General features: G+C 44.2%; 1 protein-coding gene across 24 annotated transcripts in view; it reads left to right on the plus strand.

Moving 5' to 3' along the window:
* Positions 1-27,235, plus strand: part of ARHGEF7 (Rho guanine nucleotide exchange factor 7) — a 190,737-nt gene that overhangs the window by 88,480 nt on the left and 75,022 nt on the right. For 14 of the 24 annotated variants that reach the window (XM_031001467.3, XM_055360714.2, XM_031001466.3 and 11 more), the window contains 3 exons: positions 1,813-1,897; positions 6,387-6,517; positions 14,014-14,215. In XM_031001467.3, the coding sequence (XP_030857327.1) occupies positions 1,813-1,897; positions 6,387-6,517; positions 14,014-14,215 (418 nt within the window). The remainder of the gene's footprint in view (positions 1-1,812; positions 1,898-6,386; positions 6,518-14,013; positions 14,216-27,235) is intronic. The other 10 variants (XM_055360726.2, XM_055360720.2, XM_055360722.2 and 7 more) reach the window with 3 other exon arrangements.

Here is a 27,235-nt window from a genome sequence, read left to right on the forward strand (position 1 = left end):
TAAAGGAAGGATTTAGCTTCATGAAATCAGTTATGTTTTGTGCTTTTTGTTAGAAATGGCACCGGTAAGCACATAGAATGCTTAGATGTGTTCACAGCTTTCCTTTTACGTTTTGTGGTTCCATCTGATATTTCCTTGTGAACTTTAAGAAAGTGACCTCTGGTTTTCAGCTCCTTTCTTGACTCTTTTAGTGATTTGGTGGGTTTTTCTCTTGAGGTAGTTTTTCAAAGTCTGGTTCTTCTTTTTTTATGTTTAAACATCTCATGACTATTTTTACTTATTTGGAAAATTATAGACAGAAGGCCTTTAGCTGCAGATGAATTTTGAATAATACAGCAGGACTTTTTCACATTTGGTGTCACTTTTCTTAGCTTCTCTTGGCGTGAGCTTCATTACAGCAGCATGCGGTGCCTGCAGGGTGGGTGGCTGGTTGGATGCTGGTGCACGTCTCCATTCGGATGCCTTTTCACTGTGCACCAGCCCCTGTGCTGGGTGTTGGGAGATGTACAATCTGCCACTGCAGCTTTTTTAGTCTAGGGAGGCCTGTAGACATCCACCATCAAACTATCATGACACGTGTTCTGGGAGAGCCTGGCTGGGGACCTGACCGGGTGTGGTGGGGGCAGCCAGGCTGTCAAGGCAGGGCTGTGTCAGGAAGCAAGATGAATAAGGATTAGCCAGGAAAGGGAGGGGACCGAAGGCAGGAAGAGGAAGAAGTGGGGCTTCTGGCAGGGTCTGCTAGAGGTGTGGGGAGAGGGCAGGACTGACCGGAGGAGAGGACAGCCCTGGAGAGAAGGTGGGGCCCTTGTCCGCTGATGCTCATTTCCGGTAATCTCAGTTAGAACATATGGCAACAGGATACACGTTTTGCTTTTTAAATGTATCTTTCTGTTATTGGCACCTCTGAAAGAAATTTTTTATTAATGTTTCTGGAACGTAGTTGTGGGTGATTTGACTGTTTATCTTTGCTTGAGGTTATTTGGTGATCAGAAGCCATGTGTAGTTTTTGGGCAGTATCTGAGATGAGAGCTCTGTTTGTTTTGACGTGGCTGTGTGTGTGCACACGCGTTCTAGGCACTAGTTGCCACAGACCTAGGCAAACCAACGTGCTTTACCTTTCCAAGCTCCAGGATGGTGGTGGGAAGTGCCTGCCAGTGGCAATGTGACCAGCTCCATCGTGGTCCCAGGGCTCTAGATCGCCCTGGACTGGAGGGGATGAGGTTGTGGGCTTGCCTGGTTCTGGCCTCAGAGCTCTGAGGGTGGTGGTCTCTTGTCCCTACTCCTTTCCTATCTGGGATCTGCTTCTCCTGTCTGTCCTCCTTTTACCCTCACATCCACTCTGCTCTCTGATGTCCGCATTTTCTTTTGCTGCTGTTAGCTTTGGAATCGACTGTCATTTTCCCTTATTTTCTGTGGCTAGGAAAGAACATCTGTAGCACGCCTTGCCTGGGGCCTCTGTGTTAATCTAAGGAGAGGAGGATTGCGCAAGCACCGCTGCTGCTTGCTGAATGCCAGCAGCCCACCTCCCCCACCCCGCCCCCGTGAATGAGCTCACACTCCAGAGGGGCAGGGGCGGGTGTTGGGTAGGGAATTGGCCTAATGCCGAGGGGGGACCCTGCACCTAACTAGGAGAATTTTGATTGGATTCTTACCTCAGGACTGAGAGACTGAGCGTGCTGGTCTCCCTGTCGCAGGTTGTGCGGTCTCCTTAGGATTTCAGGCTGAGCATCGTCGCGTTGCTGGGAGAACTTAGTTCATCCTGCACCCAACATAAGACTCTACTAATTTTGCTTGTTTAATTTTTCCTTTCAGACGTTTGATGCAAATGATTTGTATCAGGGGCAGAATTTTAACAAGGTCCTCAGTTCCTTAGTGACTCTAAATAAAGTAACAGCAGGTAAGACTCTTTTTTATTGAACTCGAGGGGGTGGGAAGACATACGGGCTGACACCTTTGGTTTTCTTGTTTTACCAAAGCCAGGGGAGCGTTACTGAATTTAAAAAATAAGCTTTTGTTGCATTACGTTTTGATTGTTCCTTTTGCTGTGATATTTTATTTGCCTTGTTAGAATAATAGAATCTTCTTTAAATGTTGTGGTATATATCAGGTGTTTTCCTTTCTGTGGGTGGAGAGATTTCTCACCTGAACGTATAGCAGGAGAAAAGTGTCTAGTTCTCATGGCAAGGCTCATGGGCTGTCTTGGAGTTAGAAGCACCTTTCTCTGAGTTTTTATTGAGTGTATGCTGGCTAAAATTTGTATCTAGTGAGCGGAAGTTTTGAGCTGTGAGCATGATAAGGGAGTGGCTCATGGATTGGCCTGTAAAGTCCACATGACCTGTCCAGGGCTCCTGAGGGCTGTGGCACCCAGGTACATGGTGTGTGTGGTCCTAGCCCCCGTTAGTACTGAAGTGGAGAGGAGGTTTTGGGGACATGGTGTGCCCCGCTCATGGGCCACAGCGAAGACAGGAGTTGTTCAGACAGGTCCTCTGAGGGAAGGTGCATGTTGTCCATGATGCCAAGGTCCCCGGAGGAAATGCTCCATGAGCCCTGAGGAGCTCTTTCTTGGATCTCTGTGTGGCTCAAAAGGAAGGAACTTTTTAGTTGCTTTTTTTGTTTTATTAGACTAATTTTTTTTTCCTATTTACCTTCACGGACGTTAAATATCAGGTTTGTGGGGTAAAGTGCCGTGTCCTTTTCAAACAGAAACCTCCTGAGTTTATTCTGTCAGGGTCACTTCTCAGCTTCGTCTGGCCCTTCAGAGTGGGGGGGGAGGTGTACTTGCCTCACTGCACATCGAGGAGAGACGGGGGTTATGGATGCTTTGGGGCTGCAGTTCCTGGCTCCGGGAGGCTTCATCGGTGGTGCAGGGACTGTCCTTGGTGCTGCCTCCCAGCGCATGTGTGCTCTGACTGCTGTCTGGAAGCTGCTGCTGCTGCTGCTGATGCCCCAGCGAGAGGCACTGGCCCCCATCCCTGGGAGCAGGGGCAGACCCCAGGCAGAGGTGTGGCTGTGGCTGCATGTTCACAGCTTGACTTCTGAGGTTTAAAGGACTGTTCAGATGAAAGCATCGAGGAAACAAAAATTTAAATGGCAGGATTATGAAGATGGATGTAACTAATGAAAATTGTCACATTATTTAATGCCTTCTCTGTCTCTACAATCTAAAAATGATCCTTTTAATATGAACAAACAATAAGAAAATCACAGCCGGGTGTGGTGGCTCATGCCTGTAATCCCAGCACTTTGGGAGGCCGAGGCGGGCGGATCACGAGGTCAGGAGATCGAGACCATCCTGGCTAACACAGTGAAACCCCGTCTCAACTAAAAATACAAAAAAATTAGCCAGGCGTGGTGGCGGGCGCCTGTAGTCCCAGCTACTCGGGAGGCTGAGGCAGGAGAATGGCGTGAACCCGGGAGGCGGAGCTTACAGTGAACCGAGATTGCGCCACTGCGCTCCAGCCTGGGCGACAGAGCGAGACTCCATCTAAAAAAAAAAAGAAGAAAAAAAAGAAAATCACTTATCTAAAGTTATGGATGACATTGAAAAGGACATACATTTAGAGTGGATCACTGGAATTTAATACAAGAAATACTGTAACAGATGATGTACAGAAGTGGCATATTCATGTGTCCTGACCACATGGGGGAATCTGCCTGCAAACTCGTATTCATCCATGCCTCAGAGTTTTGAATTATTTTTTATGGAGAACAGGGTCTTGCTCTGTCGTCCACACTGGAACACAGTGGCGTGATCTCAGCTCACTGAAGCCTCAGCCTCTTGGGCTCAGGCAGTCCGCCCACCTCGGCCTCCTCAGCAGCTGGGTCTGCAGGTGTGTGCCTCTCTGCCTGGCTAATTTTTGCATATTTATAGAGATGGGGTTTCGCTGTGTTGCCCAGGCTTGTCTTAAACTCCTGAGCTCAAGCTATCTGCCTGCCTTGGCCTCCCGAAGTGCTGAGATTACAGGCTTATGCCACCATGCCTGGCCTAAATGATGTGCCTTACAATTAACGTAGATCTCTGTGGCAGATGGGGCAATAGCACAGATATGTAAAATCTACAAGTAATCCTTAATTTGACTCTGCTCCCATTGAATACTTTTTTAGAGGTTGCTCACAGGAGCAGAAGATAGTAACTTTGAATTTCATTGTAGATGTTTTCTCTGCCTTTGTTGTAAGTGGGGGTGCTAATGAGGACGAAGTGGCTTTAGAACATGGCTTCAATTTGTACACTCAGTCTTGGGATTGTCAACCACCTAGGTTTGAGACGGTAGGATTTACAAGTAAATAAGAGAAGTCAGAATCCAGTAGCTCTCAGGCTATTGGTTTTTACCTCTACCTTATGGAAATGTATTTTGTATATGTTCTTGGTATCATTGGCTATGTGTTGGATGTAAAATAGATAGCTTTGTTCTTTACAAAGACAAATTTGGAAGTTACCACATAAACTTGGTACTTTTAAGCTTTTAAACTATAGGAATGACCCCTCCTAGATGGAAAGAATGCTTTGCTTTTCTGTTTGCCCTTTGTTTTTGTTTTTGAAGTCAGTGGGAAGGCAATGCCCTACCTTTTCTTTTTGAGACAGTTTCGTTCTTGTTGCCCAGGCTGGAGTGCAATGGCATGATCTTGGCTCACCGCAACCTCCGCCTCCTGGATTCAAGCGATTCTCCTGCCTCGGCCTCCCGAGTAGCTGGGATTACAGACACGTGCCACCACACCGGCTAATTTTGTATTTTTAGTAGAGGCGGGGTTTCTCCATGTTGGTCAGGCTGGTCTGGAACTCCCAGCCTCAGGTGATCCACCAGCTTCCGCCTCCCTAAGTGTTAGGATTACAGGCATGAGCCACTGCGCCTGGCCTCATTTCTTTCTAGATTTCAGCTTTCCTTGATTGGCAAACAGTAAGACAACTGCAGCAGCCACAGTTACTGTGGACATTCTTGGGAAAATTGTCACTGTCTTTCTGCTTCTGTCTCTTAAAATCATATGTGTTCTCAAGGCATTTAGTTGACTGTAACTGGCCTTTTAATTGGATAGAAGAAAGCTTGGTGATGGGGAAGTACAGAATGTCTTCAGGATGGCCCTCCTTGTATGAGAATTTCCTGGAAGGCTGTGGCCAGCAGAGCACTGCAGACCATGGCCGGGAGCCTTGTAGAATTTGCTGGAAATGCCCTTTTAGCTGGTTTTGTGCTGCGGGTTGCCTGAGACCCCTGTGTTCTCAAGTAGAATGTGCTCTATAGAGATTACTCGTAACCTGCCCTCAGCAGGTCCTGGGAAGTGTAGGGTGTGCGGGTGACCTGAGAAGAATTTAAGATCGTTGGAGTAGCAAGCCCCCATCTGTGGGGTCAGGCAGGTGGTGTGAAGGGAGGAGCTGGATGGAAGGGCATGGGTGCTGGGTCCTCTCGGGACAGCCCCTGCCCAGCTCTGAGCCAGCTTTACCTGATGGGATACAGACCTGGTGTGGCCACATCCTAAATGTGTCAAGAGCAGTGGGGAATCTGGGTTTTTGGTGATACCTTCAGACTTTTTGATGTTGACCGTTTAATTCAGAATTTAATCAGATACCGTGCAAGCCAATCCAAACACCTGGGAGGAAGCTGGGACCTGGAGACTTAGGGTTGCTTTCATGGAAGCCTCCCTGGAGTTTAGGACATGCCGGGCACGTGCCTCTCAGAACAGCGATTTTCCCAGCAAAGTTTTTCACAGCCTTGTTCTCTCTTTTTTTTAATTGAATCACTTTTAAGAATAAATTGCTATTATTTATTTGTTGGATGGCCTATGTGGAGTGTCTTATGAAGGGGGATCCAGAGAACAGAACTAAGCCTCTTACTGTCTGTTTACTTTGATTCTATCAGCAACTTCATGAGGTGAGTAGAGCCTGTGCTGCCTTAGTGTTGGGGAAATAATCCTCACAAGGTTCTCTCTGGCTGAAAAATACACCGGATTTTCTCTTTTAAATAAGAGTCTTTTTCTTCTGTTGCTTATTGCATGACACATCGTCCTGGAAAAGTGGGCACGTGGTGGTGATGCGTTGGAGAATCAGTACTTGGTTGTTCTCCGCTCCATAATCAAATTTGAGAGGCTTTTTTTTCCAGGTGAATGGAAAATTTTAAAAAGTTATAATACATTTCACAAACTTTTGAAAATTATATTAGAGAAGAACTGATTAATAGTTATCTCCAGATAATTTCTGGAAAGGTAGTTGGGGAATGAATGCAAGTCATTTATGTAGCAAATAATTTGTTCTTTGTTTTCTGCATAAATGGGCTGCTTTGTTGTGGTCTTTTGGTGTGTCCCTCTGTGCTGCCCTAGTTTTAAAGTCTAGTGTGTAGTGTGGGTGCGTGGTATCAGGCGCTCTCAGCTCTCTTTTTCTGTGTGCATGCTCTTTGCAGACATCGGGCTGGGGAGTGACTCCGTGTGTGCCCGGCCCTCGTCTCACCGCATAAAGTCTTTTGACTCCCTTGGATCACAGTCTTTGCACACTCGGACTTCAAAACTGTTCCAGGGCCAGTATCGGAGTTTGGTAAGTTTGAGAGATTTTGTTACTTAAATATGTTTGGGAAGGATATGAGTGTGTATGGATATATCTGGGAAGATACGTATGCCTCCATTAATGGTGTTAAACAGGGCGAAGGTAGCTGGACTTCGCCTCCATTGTGCCTGTAATCTGGTTTGGCATTTGCTCATTACGAGATGATCCAGATATTATGCTTAATGATTGCTTTTGAGAAACTCATTTGTTTTTAGGTTGTATTGCAAGACTCATGACTCGATATCTGGAGTGATGCTGCTTTAAAAAAACACACCCCTTGTCACTTGCATGGCATTATCAGCTATGCACATGTACAGAAATATGAGAATAAGAAATATGTATGGAAAAGTATTCAGCTCCGTAAAGAAGAGATGGTTAAAACTAAAGAATCTAGCTTTTCTTCTCTTCATGAAAGCATGGCTTAGTGTGCTTTACTAAGTCAGGATTTAGTTTACAGGGGAGGGAATCCCTTAGAATGACTGATTGGGACGCAGAGAAAGAAACTTAGATGATCGAACAGTTGTCGTGGAGAGTGAAAAAATACTCTTTTAAAAATGCTCAGGATACAGGCTGCGAGTAAAGCCCACGGAATGTAATAGTGTAGTTGAAAATGAGAAACTCAAGCAGGGTTAAACAGGGCTGCCTGGAGAGTGTTGGGGCAGAGCCAGGGCTGCCACTCTGCAGTCCTGCACCCTTCTCTGAGCTGCAGCTGGCGGGCAGTGACTTCGATTGGCTGCTGGGGATACCACTGCTTTCTCGCGACAGTACATTACTTTGTTAGAAACATAGTGATCTTGTAATGTGAGTCTAGAGAGAACCCTATTCTAGAGTCATGAAGGGTCCGTGGATTTTCCTCTGCCTTAACATGGGGGAGTATTGCTAAGTAAGCTGATGGTGGTCCTCAAGAAATAAAAGTTAGTTTAGATAGAGTCGTGATTTGTAGAGGGAAATAAATCAGAGTGGTTTATGAAGCGTGTGTGAAAAATGGAAAGATATGCGAGGAATTGATTTTTATGTTTCTGAACTTTTTGAACTCAAGCTCGCTATCATTGCTGTGTCTTCTCTTAGAGGGCCCCCGAGGGGTCTGACTGCTTCAGGCGTGGTGGGCGGTGGGCTGCATGGCCTGAGTGCTGCAGTCCTCACAGCAGCCCCGAGAGGCCTGGCTGTTGCTGTTTCCTGCTTTGCAGGAGTCTGTACTGGAAGAATTCTGTGGACTACCATTGGGAGCATTAGGATTCCAAGTTAAAGAGAACTAAACAAACCACTTTAAACACACTTGAAATGAGCTCTGTAAAACACATGAGGAAAACACAAGAGAAATCAGCTTGCCTTGGGTAAAGCTGTGATTTGCTGTCTCACCCGTTCACTGGTGGCAATTTTCATCTGATGTTTTTTCTTTTTGAGTAGAGGACTGGATTACAAATGTATAATTTTAAGTAAAATAAAGTTAAATGTAATGTTTGTTGGTAATGTTACTGAGATCATAGTAAGTATTGGATTAATTTTTCATTAGCTGCTGAAATTTCGTTATACTAGAAATAGACTTGCGCTCTCTGACCTGTGTGAAGTCTTTTTGGGCTGATGTTTTGATTGGGTGCTAGTGAGCTGCTTTCTCTTTGATGGAATGTGCAAGACCTCTCTCAGCCATGCTAGGTAAGAATGAGTGTTTCTTTACCCTTAGGTTTTTCTGTGTAGTTTATCAATAGCACTTTGTAGTAGTTTTCTTGGATTAAAAATTAAGAACTTATCTTGAAACAAGAATGGCCTAACATTCCTTTGAAGCTGGGCAGTGGATGCATGGAGGGCCACCTGTCACTCTCTCCTTTTGTGTGCATTTGAACATTTCCATGATAAAAAGTTAAGCTAAAAGGCAACTTGCAGTTTCTTGAATGTCAGTTTTGAGATCATATTAAACCTAAGCTTTGAGATTGCGTAAGACGCTTCCATCCCCCAGGCGAGGATCTGTGTTCTGAGGGGCTGGTGTTGTTTATGCCCCTTTGCTCTTGTGTTGCTCCTTCATTACCTGCCTCCCTTTCGGTGTAAGAATGTGTCCTCCAGCCACCACTGCAGTTACTGGTTGTTTTTATAAGCTTGTTTTTCATCTGTGAAACCGTCAGCCCCCTGCCTCGGGACAGATTTCCTGTCTCGGGATATAGGCAGGCTTGAACAGTTTGATGTTGCGTTTACTGCTTTGCACTGCAGTGGAGGTTTTCACTTGTCTGCGGTGCCCCTCCACCATTCCAAGGAAAGAACAGTCAGGGGAGAGTTCTTACCCACTTCCAGAGGCTGAACTAAATCGAGCTCTTTATCCAGTTCGGCTCTGTGATGGGCCTCGGTGGTGAAGAATGTGGTAGGCGCCAGTTGTAGATTTAGGTATGGTTTTTCTCATAGATAAGGCATGAGTTCATACTTCACTCTTTGTTCGACACCGCTGGAATTCCTGGTGACTGCTGTGCTTTTAGTCTTCAACTGCTGGCTGCTGATTGGTACAGCCTTGAGTGCTGAATGCTGTTCTCAGAGTTTGGGGGCGGCGTTTGTGAGGTGATTGTCCCCATCCTTCATTTCTGGGAGAGGTGACTTGATTTCTTAAAGTGCTGCTTCTGCTTCTGGAAACCAGGGACCTGTACGTCTGGCACAGTCCTGATGCTGGCAGCTAACCTTGGCTTTGGACCAGTCACCGAGTGTATTTCCAAGACATGCAAGAAATTATATCCAAATGTATTGTACACATTGTTAAATATTTTCATATACCATATTTTGTCAATTCAAAGACTTCTGTTTTTAAGTCATTTTAACACATCTGGAAGTACGTGTATCTTACAGTTGATGGTATGCCATAATTGACAGTATTTGGTGGAATATAAAGGCATTGTCTAATTTTTGGCATCTTATATTGGTTGACATGAGGAAACTGAAGCTTAGAGAAGATACTTACCCAAGATCACAGCACTCAGAAATAGTAAAGTTGGAGTAAAAATTGTGTCTCCGTCCTTTGGCAAGCATTTCTCCTTCTGTAAAGGAAATTACAGGTGCTCTTAGCGGAGGAGAGGGTATTGTTGGTGTGAAGCAGCACTCCAGAGTGTCCTGGTTTTGGATTGTTAGGGTAATTTCAGAACATGGGATACAATAAAGTAATCAGGTGATTAATATGCAAGATACTGATGGGTGGTGCTTTGGCTCCAGGCATCAGAAAGAGGCCGTTAAGGAGCATGGTGGGCATAGATGACTGTGCCCGGCCAGGTCATGTGTGCCTGGATGGGGTCTCTTCTCCCTTTGGGTTAGGGCAGTGGGGGAACTGTCTTCACTCCCCTCCAGTTACTAAGTTTTATTGACATGTAACATACATAGGAAAACAGTTCATGTATTGTGTGCATACAGCGTGATGTATTGCATGATGAAGTTTTATACATGGAACATTCCTGTGTAAGCACCCAGATGAGGAGGCAGAGCATGACCAGCCTCCAACTCCTCCATGGAGCTTGCGTTCCCCAAGGTATCTGCTGTCCTGATGTCTGATGGTGAAGATGAGTTTTATCCATTTTTGTATTTTTTTTAGCAATGGGATTCTGTGGCATATCCTTTTTTTGTTGTTGTTGTAATGACTGGCTTGTTTTTCTCAACTGAATGATTTAGATTCCCTTAGAGTGTCATGTTGAGTCCAGACAGGTAACAAGCTACGGTTTCAGGAGAGCTTTTTAAAAAAGGGAAAAAAACCCCACAATGATAAAATAGTGATGAAATCCATCTCTTCCAGCTTCCTGTGACACTACTGACAGTGATCGGACCCCTCACTCAGCTGCCGTGATTTTAGGCTGAACGTGGTAGTATAGAGTGTGTAGTTGGAATATAGCCTTTTCTAGGACACCCTTTTCCAGCCAGTCCCATGCATCTTGCGCTCTGATGGAGCACTTCTTGGCATGTTCTAAGTAACCTGTCTTGAGAGTAATAAGCAGAAAGAACATTACAGAGCCCACATGTCCTTCAGTGTAATGACTGCTGAAGAATGGAGGTATGTTGCATTGCTACGTTTCACCTGGATACCTGGATCTGAAACAGCTGCCTGCCCCCTGTACCTTTCCTTGGATTCCCCGCTCTCTTAGACGCCACCCTTTCTTTCTGGGGTGTTGCATTGATGAAGTAATGTCAGTAGGCGTGCCTCCCTCACCCGTGCCTTAAGTGTAGAGCGTGCGTGCATTTGCACACTCAAGACTGTGAGGTGGAACTCCGCTGCCTCTTGATCATACCTCATCTCCCCTCTGCTTCCATTCAGGCCTGCCCTGGCCTCAGCCCTGGTGCTGGCTGGAGCCTCAGGGCTGGCCAAGGGTGATCTCGGGCACCTGACCTGGGAAGGGGCCTGCTGCGCCTGCGTTGCTTTGCTCACCACAGCTGTGTTCTGGCGTTGGAGCTGATCACCAGGGCGCATGCACTGTGAGCCTGTTTTCCACAAGGCCGGCGTGCCCAGGTGACGTTGGATTACTTACAGGAGAGCATGGTCGCGATCACAGCAGACAGCTAGTGAGTGGAGATGGTGGTTTGCAAAAAGAGAACTTGACATAGCACAGTGAACTCGGGTCACGTTTCACCACACAAGAGCAAGGAACACGTGACAGTTTCTGGATGGGATCTTCAGTTGCAGTGACAAACTTGACCCTGCCCCTTGTTGGTCACAGGGCCCAGAGAGCTTTTTGTCTGCGCTGGTAATTGTTCGCTGGCGCTTTTGTTGCCAAACACTGAAGAGAGGCTTCTTGATTAAATATGAAATATGCATTAAGTATTTCACTTATGAATTTGAATTACTAAATACATATTTATAATTAATACTTAATCTGTAAACATTTAAATAGATAAGTATTAAATATTTTTGGAATAATATTACAGCTACTCCTTATTGAGGATCTGTTGTGACCTCTTTGCTTTGATGCTTTACCTTTTAAAAATGTTTTTTTTTTTTCAGTGATTTATACATGCACTTAAAGTTAGGTGATTCGCTGAGACCTGCTATTAGGAAAAAACAGTAGGGACGGCCACTTTTAATTTTTTTCCACTAGTTCTTTTTTTGTTTTGATTTTTATGGTGCATAGTTCATCTGTATTTATGGGGTACACGAGCTGTCTTGATACAGACATACAATGCGTAATAATCATATCAGAGTAACTGGGGGCATCCCTCCCCTCTAGCATCCATGACTTCTGAGTGCTGGTTCTTAAGGAGTGCTTTCTAATGCGGATAGTTGTTAGTTTGGTGTCCTGCGGGGCTGAGGGGGCGATCTTGCTGGAGGGTTGTATTTGGCTGTCTTGCTCCTCCGTTGGTGCTTTGTAGGTATTTGCCTGTGTGTCTCTAAATAAAGTGCCCTTTTTTTTTTGTTTTTCCTTAATTAGAGGTGATATCAATGTGGACTCCCACAGAGAAAGAGGGGCTGGTGCTGTTTTCCTCCCCTGGCCCCTTGACCTGCATAAATGCCTAGGCCTGTCGTCCCCATGGCTGAGTTCCACCCTGGTTTCACTGAGATCGGTGTTCAGGGTAACATGACGAGGCGAATAATATTCAGAGCAGAGCCACGTTGTATGCTATGACTGTTCTTACCTTTCTAATATTTTGTTTTCGGGAATTAGTAATTCTCGTTTCTTTGTTTAGTTTTCTGTGTACGTTTTGCAGGTTGCAGATCTAGTCTTTTGCGTATAGTTCTAAGGGTCTCTTTGACATTCAAACACATTATTTTTTTCTCTTCTCTTCCCGATTAACTAAGCTCTTGGAGCCTGTGCCCTACTTGAATCTCTCTTGGTTGTGAGCCAGGCTGGCCGCACAGCTGCTGCCTCTGAGCCGCCTTCCGTTGTCACCTGGGACACTCCCCCTGACTCTGTAGATCTCCTCTGCCTCTTTCTCTTCAGTTTTTTTGTTAATTCCCCTGTTTTGGAGAAGCACATTTTTAACTCCTTCAGAAAGTGGTGCGTGGGAGGTAAATTTTTGAGATCTTCTATATCTGCAGGTGTCTGTTTTATTAATAAATTTTTTGTCTTTAGTTTTCAGAAGTTTAATTTATGGTATGAGTTGGTTTGAATTTCTTTAGGTTTATACTAGTTGGGGTTCACGCAGGTTCCTGGATTGGTATATTTATGTCTTCTGTCAAATTTGGGATATTCTGAGCCATATTTTCTTACCCTGCTTTTCAGCTCTGCCCTCTTAGACTCAGCTTCTGAGACTGATACAGTGTTTGAAGTTCTTTTATTTCCCACAAGTCCCTGGGACTGAGCGTTGCTGGATGGGGGGGTTGATGATTGGCCTGCTAGTGGTAGAGCGGGGGCTGTATGTCAAGAAGTGTGCGTGGTCTCAGGCCTTCCCTGTGGCTGGGTGTAGGGCAGGGAGAAGCCAATGTGGGCAGACGGAATCACCTGCTGCCACCTGGTGGGGATAGAGGCCTGGACTCTGCTGATGTCGCTGGTGCTCCCTGGAGCTCTGAACGTTCTGTGCAGTCTGTGGGACACTGCGTTGCAGGTGGGCTGGGCTCGCTTGCCGTCAGTGGTAGGGAAGAGGGGTGGGCCGGGGCTGAGGTCTGCCAGGCGGCCCTTTTCTTGCTCCTGTGCCGGCACGAGCAGGCTTCTCCTGGGGTTGTCAGGCTGTGCGCTTTGGTAGTTCTGCATCTCCAGCCTCTCCAGAGCTCTGTCCGGGGCAGATGGAAATCAAAGAGGCCCCAGCCCCTCTGCCTTCCTCTTTCTGCCTTTCAGAAATCTGAAAATATGCACAGTTTCTGAGAAAAATGCGAATTAAAATACGAGGTAGTGTTTCTTGTCAGTTTGGCAGTAATTGAGTATTGGTGGAAGTTTGAAATAAGCACTTTTAGATACTGTTGTTGGGGATGTTGCTTGGTGTAGTTTGTAGAAACTTTTTGGAGGACAATTTAGAAAGATGTATTAAAAAGTTAACTGTAATAAATATGTCTTCTGACCAGAATTTAATGTATAGCTGGTTTACAGGTATATTCAAAGATAGACATACAAATATTTTTAATGCAGTCTTGTCTACACAAGGAAAGTACTGTATATGGTATCTGGAAATATACTGGAAATAATCTAAAAATCCACTAATGGAGAGTGGGTTCCATAATGAGTGGTATAGTTATATAGCATAACATTAAGTGTTATGTAAGCACCAGTAAGTACTGCCAGATAAATGACCATGTTGTCTTAACTTTTGTGACTTGTGGAGAAGTGCGTGTAGTGTGACTCTGTCTCTGTTACATGGATGTGTCTGATTACGCATCACAGTGGCAGACCAGGACCTTTGAATGCTGTGGAGAGGGTGTCCTCTGGGGCTGGAGTGGTGCTGGTGGTGGTCATGGGGCACTGGAAGGGAGGAAACTGAAATTTCTCTAAATGTTTTTCTACTGTTGGGCAATCATGCTACCTTTGTACTAGTAAAGTATAATCCATTTTATAATGAAGTAGGCTGTTCTTGGTGTAATTTTTCTCCCACTCTTCTTCCCCTTTTAGGACATGACCGATAATAGCAACAATCAACTGGTAGTAAGAGCAAAGTTTAACTTCCAGCAGACCAATGAGGACGAGCTTTCCTTCTCAAAAGGAGACGTCATCCATGTCACCCGTGTGGAAGAGGGAGGCTGGTGGGAGGGCACACTCAACGGCCGGACTGGCTGGTTCCCCAGCAACTACGTGCGCGAGGTCAAGGCCAGCGGTAAGTGGCCGAGCCTGGGCTGTGTGTGGCTTTTTGCGATGAGCAGAAAGAAGTAAATGTACTTGACATAGCGTTTACTCTCCAGCTGGACCTGTGCAAATGACCTGGTCTTAGGATACAGTTTTTTGTTAGATGTAATGGATTTTCACCTCAGCCCCACATTGGGGCCCTGGCATCAAGGGCTCTCTAGTTACTAGCCAGCATTTCCTTTCATCCTGGCATTTTCCAGACGTGAAGAGAAACATCTCGAATCTTTATCATTGCAGTTTTACTGTGAAAGAATTGATCTTTTTTTTTTTTTTTTTAAGAGCTAGTGTCAGGACTTGGAGTTGGCAATCCGCAGGCTGTGTTTAATTTTTGTGACTATCGGTGGTACTTTTGGCAGTGGTATGCAATGAAGTAATTTCTGTCATTTTCTTTGTACTAGTGATAGTATTTTACAAATGCATTGCTTCCTTATGTTTTGTAGTTGTTCACATTGTTTCACTGACTTTCCGATTTTGACTTTCAAAATTTTTGATTTTGAGGCTTGTGTTCTTATGAAAGAATAGTGATCCTCGGCACATGGCTATGGCTGCCGGGCTGTCGTGCTTCTTGTGGAAGCGTGTGGGTGGGTGGACAGAGGTGGGGGGTGGGATTTGTGAAGGGAGCAATCATGTACGTCACTTTACTTGCATCCTGCCCTGTAGTTGAAAAACACCGTTGTATACTACAGTTCCTCGGGAACTGCTGGGGAAAGAGTGACTTACAGAGAATAGCTGATACACAGGGAGGTGTGGAAAGAACGTGATGTAAAATTGTAGCTCTGCTCTAGGGCTTGGGTGACTGAGCCTCAGAGCCACAGGTGTTTCATATGGAAAATGAGGATGGTAGTTCTCCCTTGTGAGGTCTTGTGGGGTTGAATTGTTAAGGTTTGTACTATGTGTATGGAGTCTGGCAGAGTAGGAGCTCAGGGAATGTTAATGGCTGCTATTGTTTTTCTAAGGTAGCAAGAAAAAAAGATTTACAAATGGGAATATGACAATTTTGATGTAAAAATATTTTCTCAGTGACCTCAGAAAACAAGTATTTTAATAAGGCAGATGGCAGCCCTTATTTGTAAACTTCTGTGGTGTTGGAATTTTTAGGAACAGCACCTGCCTGTTCTTATTGTATGTATATGTATACATATATGTAAAGCAGTTCGCCATTTTTACCAGTTCTAAGTGTACTGTTCAGTAGCACTAGGTACATTCACAGTTTTATAACCATCACCACCGTTTATCTCCAGAACTGTGTCTTCTCAAACTGAATTCTGTTCCCATTAAACAGTCCCCATTCCCCTCCCCAGTCCCTGCCCTCTACCATTCTGCTTTCTGTCTCTGAATTTGATTACCGTTGGTGCTTTGTGTAAGTGCAATCATTTTGTCTTTTGACTGCTTATTTCACTCAGCATAAAGTGCTTGAGGGTTTTCCATGCTGTAGCATATGACAGAGTTACCTTCCTTTGTAAGGCTGAATAATATTTCATCATATGTATGTACAACGTTGTGTGTTGATGGGAACTTGGGTTACCTTCACCTCTTGGCTGTGTGAATCATGCTGCTAAGAGCATGGTTGTGTAAGTATTTGAGTCCTTGCCTTTCGATTCTTTTCTGTATATACCCAGAAGTGGAATTGCTGGGTCAGATGGTGGTTCTGTGATTAAGTCTTGAGGAACTGCCACGTGGTTTTCCCCAGCGGCTGGACCATGTCGCATTCCCACCAGCAGTGCACAAGGTTCTGCTGCTTCTGTGTTCTCGCCAACTTTTTTTTTTTTTTCTTAAAGTAATAGCTATCCTGTTGAATGTGAAGTTGCTACTGTTTTTTGTAGTTGTTAATAATGATAATTTAAAAGGCAGTATTTTTTATTATAATAAATCGACTTGGGCAGAATTTTTTTCTGGCTGCTTGTTATGTTCCAGTTAATGTATAAAGTACTTTCCATTTGCAACTTCAGTTCTCTTCATAACCCTTGAAGACAAGTATTGCTGGGATATTAAGAAGGGGGTGGGTTACAAGTACATGACATCCTTTAAAAAAATCCGTTCATGTGTAGAGCCCACTGAGAGCGCGGCACTGGCACCATGCTGAGGGGTGGAAATGTCAACTTGACAGACATCACTGTTAGGAGATGCAGTTTAGTCTGTGACTCAGTTGGATGGCACTGGCCTGCATGAGCCTTCCTGGAGACCTAGGGCTAGGGCAGGCCCGGTCCATCCTGTGAGCCCATCTCCTAGCCCAGCCCCACCAGTTGGAGAGATCTTTCTCCTGGGAACCAATGAGAGCAGCCCTGGGCCGAGTGGCCTGAGGTGGCGCCAGTGGACTTTCCAGGAGGACAGTTGAGCCAGGGCAGAGGAAGGAGGACCTCGTTCGTTGCTCACCTTTGCCAAGGAGAGTTGAGGTTACAGAACTGCTAAGTGGGACACACTTTTGGAGTAGGGACAGACGCTTGTTCCAGCTGGTCTTTCTGACTTTCTTTAATTCTTAAGTGTACTCCTCCTTTAAGTGTGAATCCTGGACTGACTCTGAACCACCACAGTAAGAGTGCAGGTGAGTGGGGTTTTACTTTTCATGTATTTCTCCTTGTGGATTTTTTAGAAGTAACCCAGAGCAAGGAAATTACACTGAAAAGATGGGGTTTGTGGATCTCAAAATCCTCTCCAGTTGGAAGTGACTTTCAGACACATTTGAATGTCGTCAGTGTCATCTGCCATGGGAATTTGTCTTGCAGCATGCTGTTACCCCTGATAGCCCACAGGAAGGCATCGTGAGCCCCCGCTTTTGAGTGGACTGTGGGCCCTTGAGCTGGCAGCAGCAGAGGACGCCCTCCAAAGGACCAGCAGGGCGTGTTTAGAAACATGGCTCTCATGAGGAACAGTGCTCTCACTTTGTTCTACCCGAAGCCACTACTCACGTCTTAGGTGTGTCTGAGCGTGTGTGCGTGCCCGGTTTCAACGTATGTGCGTGTACATGGTGTGTTGCCATCAAGGAGCTCTTTGCAGGGGCCACACGGAATCCATAGGTGTATTAGGGTGCTTTAGAGGGACAGAACTAATAGTATTCTCCTGTTGTATATATAGATATAGATAGATATATAGATAGATATAGATACATATAGATATATATAGATATAGATATCAAGGAAACTTTATTAAGGGGAGTTTATTATATATACATGTTATATATATATAAGGGGGAGATATATATATATCTACATATACATATATACATATACATCCCCCTATTGTGGGACCTTGTGATCATGTAAGTTAATACTTAATAAACTCCCTTTCATATATATATATATATATATATATATATATATATATATATCTCCCCTTTATATGTATATATATATGTATTTCCCCTTTATATATATATAACATGTATATATAATAAACTCCCCTTAATAAACCCCTTGATATCTCTATCTATATCTATACAGCTAATAGGAGAATACTATTAGTTCTGTCCCTCTATTAGTTCTGTCCCTCTAAAGAACCCTCATACACCTATGGATTCATATATGTATGTATATATGTACATGTACGTATATGTGTATATGTATACAAGGTCCCACGATAGGCCATCTACAGGCTGAGGAGCAAGGAGAGCCAGTCCGAGTCTCAAAACTGAAGAAATTGGAGGCTGATGTTTGAGGGCAGGAAGCATCCAGCATGGGAGAAAGATGTAGGCTGGGAGGCTAGGTCAGTCTCGCCTTTTCACGTTTTTCTGCCTGCTTTATATTTGCTGGAAGCTGATTAGGTGGTGCCCAGCAGCTTAAGGGTGGGTCTGCCTTTCCCAGTTCACTGACTCAAATGTGAATCTCCTTTAGCAACACCCTCACAGACACACCCAGGATTAATACGTTGTGTCCTTCAGTCCAATCAAGTTGGCACTGAGTATTAACCATCACAATAGGGTTTGTGCCAAACTGAGACCTAAGTAACTTTGGAAAATTTCCCTTTTTTTCCTGTTTATTTTTTAAAATTCAAGAAATGTCATTTTTGAGCATATTAGTGATGCATTTGCTAAACTTTATCTGATGGTTGAACCAAAGGAATAACCTTCTGTCCCTGTTGTTCTCTTAATTACCTAAGCATATTGTATGGAAAGTCATGCTAGTTTTATTTTAGTTTATTTATTTTTAATTTTATTTTACTATTTTATTTTGAGATGGAGTTTCACTCTTGTCGCCCAGGGTGGAGTGCAGTGGTGCTCACTGCAACCTTTGCCTCCTGGGTTCAAGCGATTCTCCTGCCTCAGCCTCCCGAGTAGCTGGAATTATAGGCACGTGCCACCATGCCTGGCTAATTTTTGTATTTTTAGTAGAGATAGGGTTTTACCATGTTGGCAGGCTGGTCTTGAACTTCTGACCTCAAGTGATCCACCTGCCTCAGCCTCCCAAAGTGCTGGGATTACAGGCGTGAGCCACCACGCCCAGCCCAGTCTGAGTTTAACTGTGGGCATTTGAGGCAAGTGTGAAACCACATTTTTTACCGTGTTACTCTAGAGCAGTTAAGAATAAAACTCTAGGATCACAGTTACATTCAGTACAGCAGACTTCCCTCTCACCTCTGGCTTTGTGTAATGTGGTTACAATTACCTGCAGTCAACCGTGGTTCGAAATAGGTGAGAACAATACAGTAAGATATCTTGAGAGAAGAGACCACATTCACATAACTTTAGTTATAGTATATTGTTATAATTGTTCTATTTCATTATTAGTTGTTGTTAATCCATTATTGTACCTAATTTCCAGATTAAACACACATAGGTATGTATAGATAGGAAAACATAGTATATATAGGGTTGGTATATATACAGAGATATAGCTGCAGTTTCAGACATCCAGTGGGCAGTCTTGATGGTACCCCTGTGGATAAGCGTGGGCGGCTATATTGCATTTTTTCCAGTAGTTTATGTGGCTTTCTGATTTTGGGATTAGGTTTCCTTTTTTGAAGAGTGTGTTAAATGTATTTTGATTTATAGTTAATTAGTGCTTGATTTTTCTGAAAACAAAATTGTGCCAGGTTCCAAACTTAGAGACTTCTCTGACCATCATGTTAGGATCATTTCTTTATTCATGAAAACACTGACTTCCTTTAAATTGAGGGTTTCTCTTCTGCATTGTATTTTAATTTGATGTACAAATAGTTTTACTGAATAAACAAGAACTGAAGTTTTTCTCTAAATGACACTTTTTTAGGCTGTTTATCTCCAGATAAATTGACCAGATGGTCCAATTCACCTCTCCTGCTTCCCTGGGGAAGTGTAGCCATTGGTGGTTTGCCCTCTTGTGGTCGGAGATGGAATTATTCTTGTCAAGATTCACCATTGTGTTGGTGCTTTTAACCTGTGGTGTAGGATTTCTTGTTTGAATAGTCCCTCTTTGAAGACAGATAAAATTATCTAGGATTCTGTAATAATGATCTTTCTAATGCTTGTGTCAAAAGCATTGTATATTATTCCTGAATATGTACAGTACAGTCTTATGGAAGGTAAATAATTGTCACTTAGCATTTATTTTCTGTGCACCTTTTTTGGTTAGGTAAAACCCATGGATTTCTATAGCATTTTTTTTTTTTTTGAGACAGGGTCTTGCTCTGTTGCCCAGGCTGGAGTGCAGTGGCATGATCTCGGCTCACTGCAACCTCCACCTCCTGGGTTCAAGCGATTCTCCTACCCCAGCTTCCCAAGTAGCTGGGATTACAGGCGCCCACCACCACGCCCGGCTAATTTGTGTATTTTTAGTAGAGACAGGGTTTCACCATGTCAGCCAGGCTGGTCTCGAACACCTGACCTTGTCATCTGCCCGCCTCAGCCTCCCAAAGTGCTGGGATTACAGGCATGAGCCACCGCACCCAGCGTCTACAGCATTTTTTACAGGCTGATATGTATTTGTGTTTTACAACCACCCACCCACCCTCACTCTTACTCCCTCGCTTCAGAATTTCCTAAATTCAAGGGAGAAGTTAAGGAGAGAAGCAGCAAGGTCCATTCTGGAAGTGAGTGGTGATGGTGGTTGCTGTGATTGGATAGAAGTGGAGGCACTCAGCCGCATGTGCCACACACGGTGAGCAGCTGTGAGAACACACCTCGTGCTCTGTGTGCTTCCAAGACCAGTTTTCTGTGTGTGCATGTGGACTCAGGCTTTTTTAGATGATTATTTCTAATGTGCTGACTTTAGTAATTCTCCTATTTCTGGACAGCTTATTATCTGTTGTAAAGACATTTCTTTTCAATGCTGTTTTGGGGGCTGGTTAGCTTGAGATGATGACTATCTGTGTTTGGCACTGATGTGAGAGCTTAAATGGGACTGGCATTTACTAATCCACAGATCTTTAACGACTGTTCACATTGCCACTTTTTAAGTTGGTCACTTTTAAATATTTTTTACTTATTTTTGACATAAAGCAACATGCAGCTGAATTTTGGATGTCGTTATTAATTTAGCTATGGAGGAACAGTGTTTGATATAAGTATAATCTGTGCAGGGAAAAGGACAAAAGTACCCCAGAACCTTGCTTTCCTTCGTGCCACTGGATGTGAGCTTGTGCTGTAGTCCTTCCTCCTCTCCGGTGAGGATTGGGTTTGGATGGGACACATGAGGCTGCATTACAGGATGGACCTCTCAGCACTATTGTTTCAAGATGTAATTGTTTTTAAACAAGAGAGAAGAACATAAATTAGAAGATATGGGCCCCCCGAGGCAGGCGTAGGGAGTGTGTTATAGCATTATATACCAAGGGGTCTTGGATTAGATGGTTTGGAAATGTTTCTGGCGTGTGAACGTGAATATTCTCCTAGATTGGTATACCGAGCATGTCCTCACTGCAATGTGGCTGCCTCCCGTTGTTGGTGATGATTACACATCTTCCATTTCAGGAGCTTGTCCTATAGACCAGCTGACTTAGAGTAATTAGGGGTCAGGTTGTTAGTCTTCCAGTATTAGAGCTTCTCTTTTTTAAAAAAGTTTTATTTGCATTTATGCTTAAGTAATTGTATTACTTACATGCCACATGCTTGTAGCATGTGATAGCCAGTAGACGGAAGAGCTCATGTGGGGAAGAGCAGAGGCCACCCACTCCCACAGCCCTGATCCAGGGAGAGGCGTTACTCACCTCCTCTCCTCTTCTATATAGCTGCCTCGCAACTCTTCACAGTATGCAGCGACTTCTCTGCTTAGATTTATAGGGCGTATCTCACTTTATTGCACTTTGCTTGCTTTTTTTTTTTTTTCTCTTACAAATGGAAGGCCTGTGGCAACACTGTTGGTGCCATTTTTCCAGCACCATGTGCCCACTTGTCCCAGTGCTTCATTTGGGTAATTCTTGCACGATTTCACAGCTTTTCATTATTGTATCTGTTATGGTGATCTGTGATCAGGGACCTTTGGTGTTACTGTTAGAATTGTTTTGGGGTGCCATGAACCATGCCCATGTAAGATGGCAGACTTAATTGATAAATGTTGTGTGTATTCTGACTGCTCTACTGACCGGGAATTCCCCATCTTTTTCCCCAGGCCACTCATTCCCTGAGACACAAAAATACTGAAATTAAACCAGTTTATAACCTTACTATGGCCTCTTAAGTGTTCAAATGAAAGGAAGAGTTGCATGTCTCTCACTTCGAATAAAAAGCTAGAAACGATTAACCTTAGTGAGGAAGGCATGTATAAAGGTGAGACAGGCTGAAAGCTACGCCTGTTGCACCAGTCAGTCAAGTTGTGAATACAAATAAAAAGCTCTTGAAGGAAATTATAAGTGCTACTCCAGTGAACACATGAATGATAAGCAATGAAACCACCTTATTGCTGATGTGGAGAAAGTTTGAGTGGTGTGGATAGAAGATCAAACCAGCCACAACATTTCCTTAAGGGCAAAGCCTAATCTCTTCAATTCTATGAAGACTGAGAGGTGAGGAAGCTGCAGAAGAAGAGTTTGAAGCTAATGGAGGTTAGTGCATGAGGTTGAAGGAAAGAAGCCGTCTCCAGAACATGATGAAAGTGCAGGGTGAAGCAGCATGTGCTGACGGAGAAGCTGCAGCAAGTCATCCAGAAGATCTAGCTGAGATCATCGGTGAAGGTGGCCACACCAACAGCCTGATTCTCTGGTCTGGGGTTAATGTAGCTGGTGACTGAGTTGAAGCCAATTCTCATTTACCATTCTGAAAATCCTAGTACCCTTAAGAATTATGCTCAACCAACTTTGCCTCTCTGCACTGTAAGTTAGAACAACAAAGCCTGGATGGTGGCACATCTGCTTGTATCATGGTTTGCTGAATATTTTAAGCCCACTTCAGAGACCTCCCACTCAGAAAAAAAGATTCCCTTGAGCATGTTACTGCTTATTAACAGTATACCTAGTCACCCAAGAACTCTGAGGGAGGCATACAAAGAAATTAATGTTGTTTTCATGCTGCTAACACAGCATCCATACTGCAGCTCATGGGTCAAGGATTAATTTAGATTTTTGGGTCTTAGCATTTAAGGAATACATTTTGTAAGGCCATAAATAGTGGTTCCGCTAATGGATCTAGGCAAAGTAATTTGAAAACCTTCTGGAAAGGATTTACCCCTTTAGATGCTGTTAAGAGCATTTGTGATTTATGGGAGGAGGTTAAAATATCAGCATCAACAGGAGTTTGGAAGACATTGATTCTAACCCTGATGGATGACCTTAGGGCCTCAGGACTTCAGTTTAGGAAGGAACTACCTGTGTGGTGGGAACAGCAAGAGAACTAGAATTGAAAGTGGAGCCTGGAGATGTGACTGAACTGCTGCAGTCTCATGAGAAAACTTGAATGGATGAGGAGTTGCTCCTTATGGCTGAGCAAAGAAAGTGGTTTCTTGAAATAGAACCTACCCTTGCTGAAGTGCCATGAACATTGTTGAAATAACAAAAGATTTAGACTGTTGCAAAAAGTTAGTTGATAAAGTGGTAGCAGGGCTGGAGAAGATTGACTCTTAATTTTGTAAGAAGTTGTATGTGTGTAAAATGCTACCAAATAGCATCTCACGCTCCAGAGAAATCTTTCATGAAAGGAAGAATCAGCTGATATTGGCACACTTCATTGTCTTGTTTCAAGAAATGTCCATAGCCACCGCAGCCTTCTGCAGCCACTGATCAGTCAGCAGCCATCCATATCAAGGCAAGACCCTCTACAAAGAGATTACAGCTTGCTGAAGGCTCAGATGATTGTTAGCATTTTTTTTTAGAAACTTTTTTTTGACTAAGGAATGTACTTTTTTTTAAGACAGTGCAATTGCAAACTTAATAGACTACAGTATAGTGTAAACATAGCTTTTATATGCAGTAGGGAACAAGTTTGTGTGACTCACTGTATTGCCATGGTCTGAAACCAAGCCCTCAGCAACTTCAGGGTCTCCCTGTGTACCCCGTTTGACTTACCTTCTTCCTCCTACTTTCTTCTAGGTTTGTTCTTTGTGATTAATTTGTTCTTCTGTTGGTTTCCTCTGTTGGTGTGCTAAACGAGATGCTTTAGTCTTATTTGTATTTCAGTGACATTTGGCAGATACCTCCTGATGCCCCATTTTGTTCCGTGAAGATTCACCTTGACCCTTTTCTGTATCCTCCCACATTCTGCCTTTACTCACCTGTATCTTCCTGTTGCATTGTCAAGGTTGTTCACAGTTACACCAGTTACACTTGGCTCTAAAGCCACACCCAGCATCCATTCCCCAAATACTTACTTTGGTGAACACTGTTGTGGAAACTGAGAAACACAGCAGTGGGAAAACCAAGAGTGTCTTCCCAGAAGTTATGAAGCACATCTGAGGTGTCCTGCACAGCACATGAGGTAAGCGTGCAGGTCTGTGCTCTCTGCTCTCTACTGGCATCCAAAAAAGAGGAGGGGGCGCTTTTATAGAATGAAAGAGACTCTAGAGGCACGACAGCCAGATGTGCTGTGCAGACTTCATTTGGTTCCTGATTCAAATAAACTGACATCAGAAAGCCATTGTTTTGACACACAGGAAGATCTGAATATAGACTAGGCGTTAGATAAGATTTAAAAATTATTAATATCGTCAGGTGTGATAATGGTCTGAGGTTAGGGTTTTGAGTTTAAAGAAGAAAAGCTCCCTTTGCTAACACTGAAGTGTTGGTGAGTGGAGATGACCTCATCTCTGAGACTTGCTGATGGTGCTTCCAGCAGAGAACACGGCGGGAGCGGATGAGGCAGGCTCGATGCTGAGGACTGCTAGCACTGTTAAGAGTCTATACGTGGTCATTCTCTGTATGTTTATGTATATTTTTAAGTTTCTATCTTAAAGTTTGGGAAAAAGTAATGGCACAATTATAACATTTTCGAACAAAGATCGAGCATCTTAGCAGATTATCCCTTGAACAACTCGGAGGACGTCACCTGACAGGAGGGTGCATGTGGTTCAGGAAAGCGGCAGGCAGACACTGCTGAGCACGGGCAGACACACGCAGGCACTGACTCTGTGAACTCTGAGTGTGTGAGTAACAGCTGGCAAACCACGCACAGAGCCCCAGCACAGAAGGTCGGAAGAGGACGTGGGAATTCCGAGTTTTTCAGGGCCACGTCTGCTCTGGTGGTTGAAGCCAGCGGTGATGATTAACTCTGGACTTTGCTGGGTTGGTGACACGTCACAAATGAAAGCATAACCACTGAAACAGAGGGAAGCGGCTGGGTGGCTTCCAGTCAAGCGGAAGAGGCAAGTGAGGACTCACAGAAGTGTGTTCTTCTCAAAAGAGGCAGAAATTCCCAGCCCTGTGATGGTGGAGGTGCCTCGGAGTGGGGAGGGCATTGCACCTGGCTCCCCGGACCTGGCCCTCGCCCAGCTGTGCAGCGTTCCTGTGTGTCTTGGTGGACTCTGGTTTTGCTTGGGGCTGGCTGTGCTTCCTCAGCCCAAGGAATCCAGAGCTCTTCAGTTCCAGAAAGGATCTTCTCAAGGACTATTTGCAGCTCGCTCCCTGATTTTTCTCCTGAATATCTTACTAGATGTCTTATTTTGCCCTCTGTTTTAATCCGGGTATTTTAATCTACTTTGCGTATCTGTTTGTTTCACTGTGCTGTATTATCTATTCCTCTGCCTGTCAGTTCATTAATTCCCTCCTCACGGTGATACTAACCTGTTTGTGGAGATTTCCATTTTAGTGACCATATTTATTTGTAGAAGTTTTGCTGCCGCTTCAGATGTTTTTAATCTTCATGGCGCCTTTTTTATTCGTCGTGATTGGTCCTAATTGCGTATCTCTCCTGTCATTTTAAACAACAGATTACATTAGGTCTTGATTTTCCTCTTATTTCTACTTTGGGGAACCTGGTCCCTTTATATGCCACATCCACTCACACCCTCCTGGCAGCTCAGTACCTTCTGTGGCTGATACTGTTTAATGGTGGGCTTATTCCTGATGGTGGGTTCCTGTGTACCCTGGGTTGTAGAAATATTTCTACAGAGAGAAGTAACGTTTGCTTCTTAGGGGTTCCCGGAGACTTTTTTGTCCCAGGCAGGTACTGGTAGTCCTGCAAGAGGAGAGCATAGGTTAGAGTGGTCCTGCTAAGCAGGTGCGGGCTCTGGGTTTTGGTTTCTTCTAGGCTGTGCCCCCATCTGTGAGCAGCCTGCACACTTCCTTGCTATTTCTCTAGACCAGTGCACAGAAGCTTCCAGACATCTTTGCATCAGCTGTGCGGGTTACTAAGGGATCCAGTTTTATTTGCTTGGGTTGGAGCAGGTCTGTTTTCTTCCTGCGTTGGGTGTAGCCCCAGCTGCTGGAGCCTGGAGGCAGGTCTGTCTCCCCTCCCCTAGTGAGAGGGTTTCCTCTTTGCTGTTGGCATGTCATCCCCTCTTTTTCTTTTACACGTCTATATTTAAATTTTCTTGTTTTCAGTATTTTTCGAGTTTATTTTAAGAAAGGGAAGACTTGCTACCCCAGTCAGCCCCTGGAAAGGTAGCACTAAACTACATACTCTTGGTTCCCCACTCCTCAATACCAGTGAATTTTATTAATTTTTAGCTACCAGATGGGCCAAAAAATGCTGCTTTTCTTAGGATAGTAGGGCAGTTGAGTATTTTCTAATCTATTTCCTGGCCGTGTGCTTTTCCGTCTGTTATGAATGGCCGTAATTTAGCCTCTCTTAATTTCAATGCTGTTTTTTGGTAGAAGCTACTAGAAGGCTTCCTAGGCTGCCCGGGAGTTACCTGTGCCCCTGCTGCCCCGCACCCCTCCTGTTGATGGTGCATTTCTTCTGGCGTGACCGCCCCAGGAGCCTGGACAGTGGTGGGGCAAGCAAGGAGCTTTGCATCAGAAGCCAGGAGTGGCCTGGCTGGGGTCTGGCAGCCAGGGGCTTCCTGTCTCCCCTGCAGGGTCTCCTGACAGCAGACCCACCTTGGGCGTTTGTGGAAATTACGCTTCCTGATTGGAAGCAAGGGCACGTTGTGGGTGGCACACCTCAGCAGTGCCCTCTTGTTGAAAACGAACCACAGGGTGTTTTGGGGAACGTGATCTTGAGACCTTCCATTCAGCAGCCAGCAGAATTGGGAGCTCTTTTTTCCTAAGGGAGAAAAGGCAACCTGCCTGGACTTAATCTGATTTGACTGGGTTTCTTCTGCCTGTTTTTTATTTTTATGTAATGTTAGTAACCTGAAGCTTTTTCTTTTGAAAACTTTTTTCTTACAGTTCTTACGGTAAATTAATTGAATTTTATTAACTGTGATGTTGAGTTGTGAGGTATGTCTTAAGTTTAAAATAACAGAGCTGGCAAAATCATTACTTTTAAAATAATGCAGATTCAGGGTCACTGTTACGAAGCTCACTTTACCGGCACACATGCTGACGTGTGGCTTATGATCGCAGTGGCTGTAATTTAGGTGTGGACAGTCTCCCCGTAATGTTTTCTATCCTGCCTCCAAATTGTAGATTTCAAAGATGAAAAAGTGTTGTTTTTCCTCAGATGAAAACATTTCATAGTTTTTTCTTCTACAATTAAATTCTTAGCTGTAGAAAA

Source organism: Gorilla gorilla, chromosome 14 (assembly GCF_029281585.2).
Source record: "Gorilla gorilla gorilla isolate KB3781 chromosome 14, NHGRI_mGorGor1-v2.1_pri, whole genome shotgun sequence".
Lineage (NCBI taxonomy): Eukaryota > Metazoa > Chordata > Mammalia > Primates > Hominidae > Gorilla > Gorilla gorilla.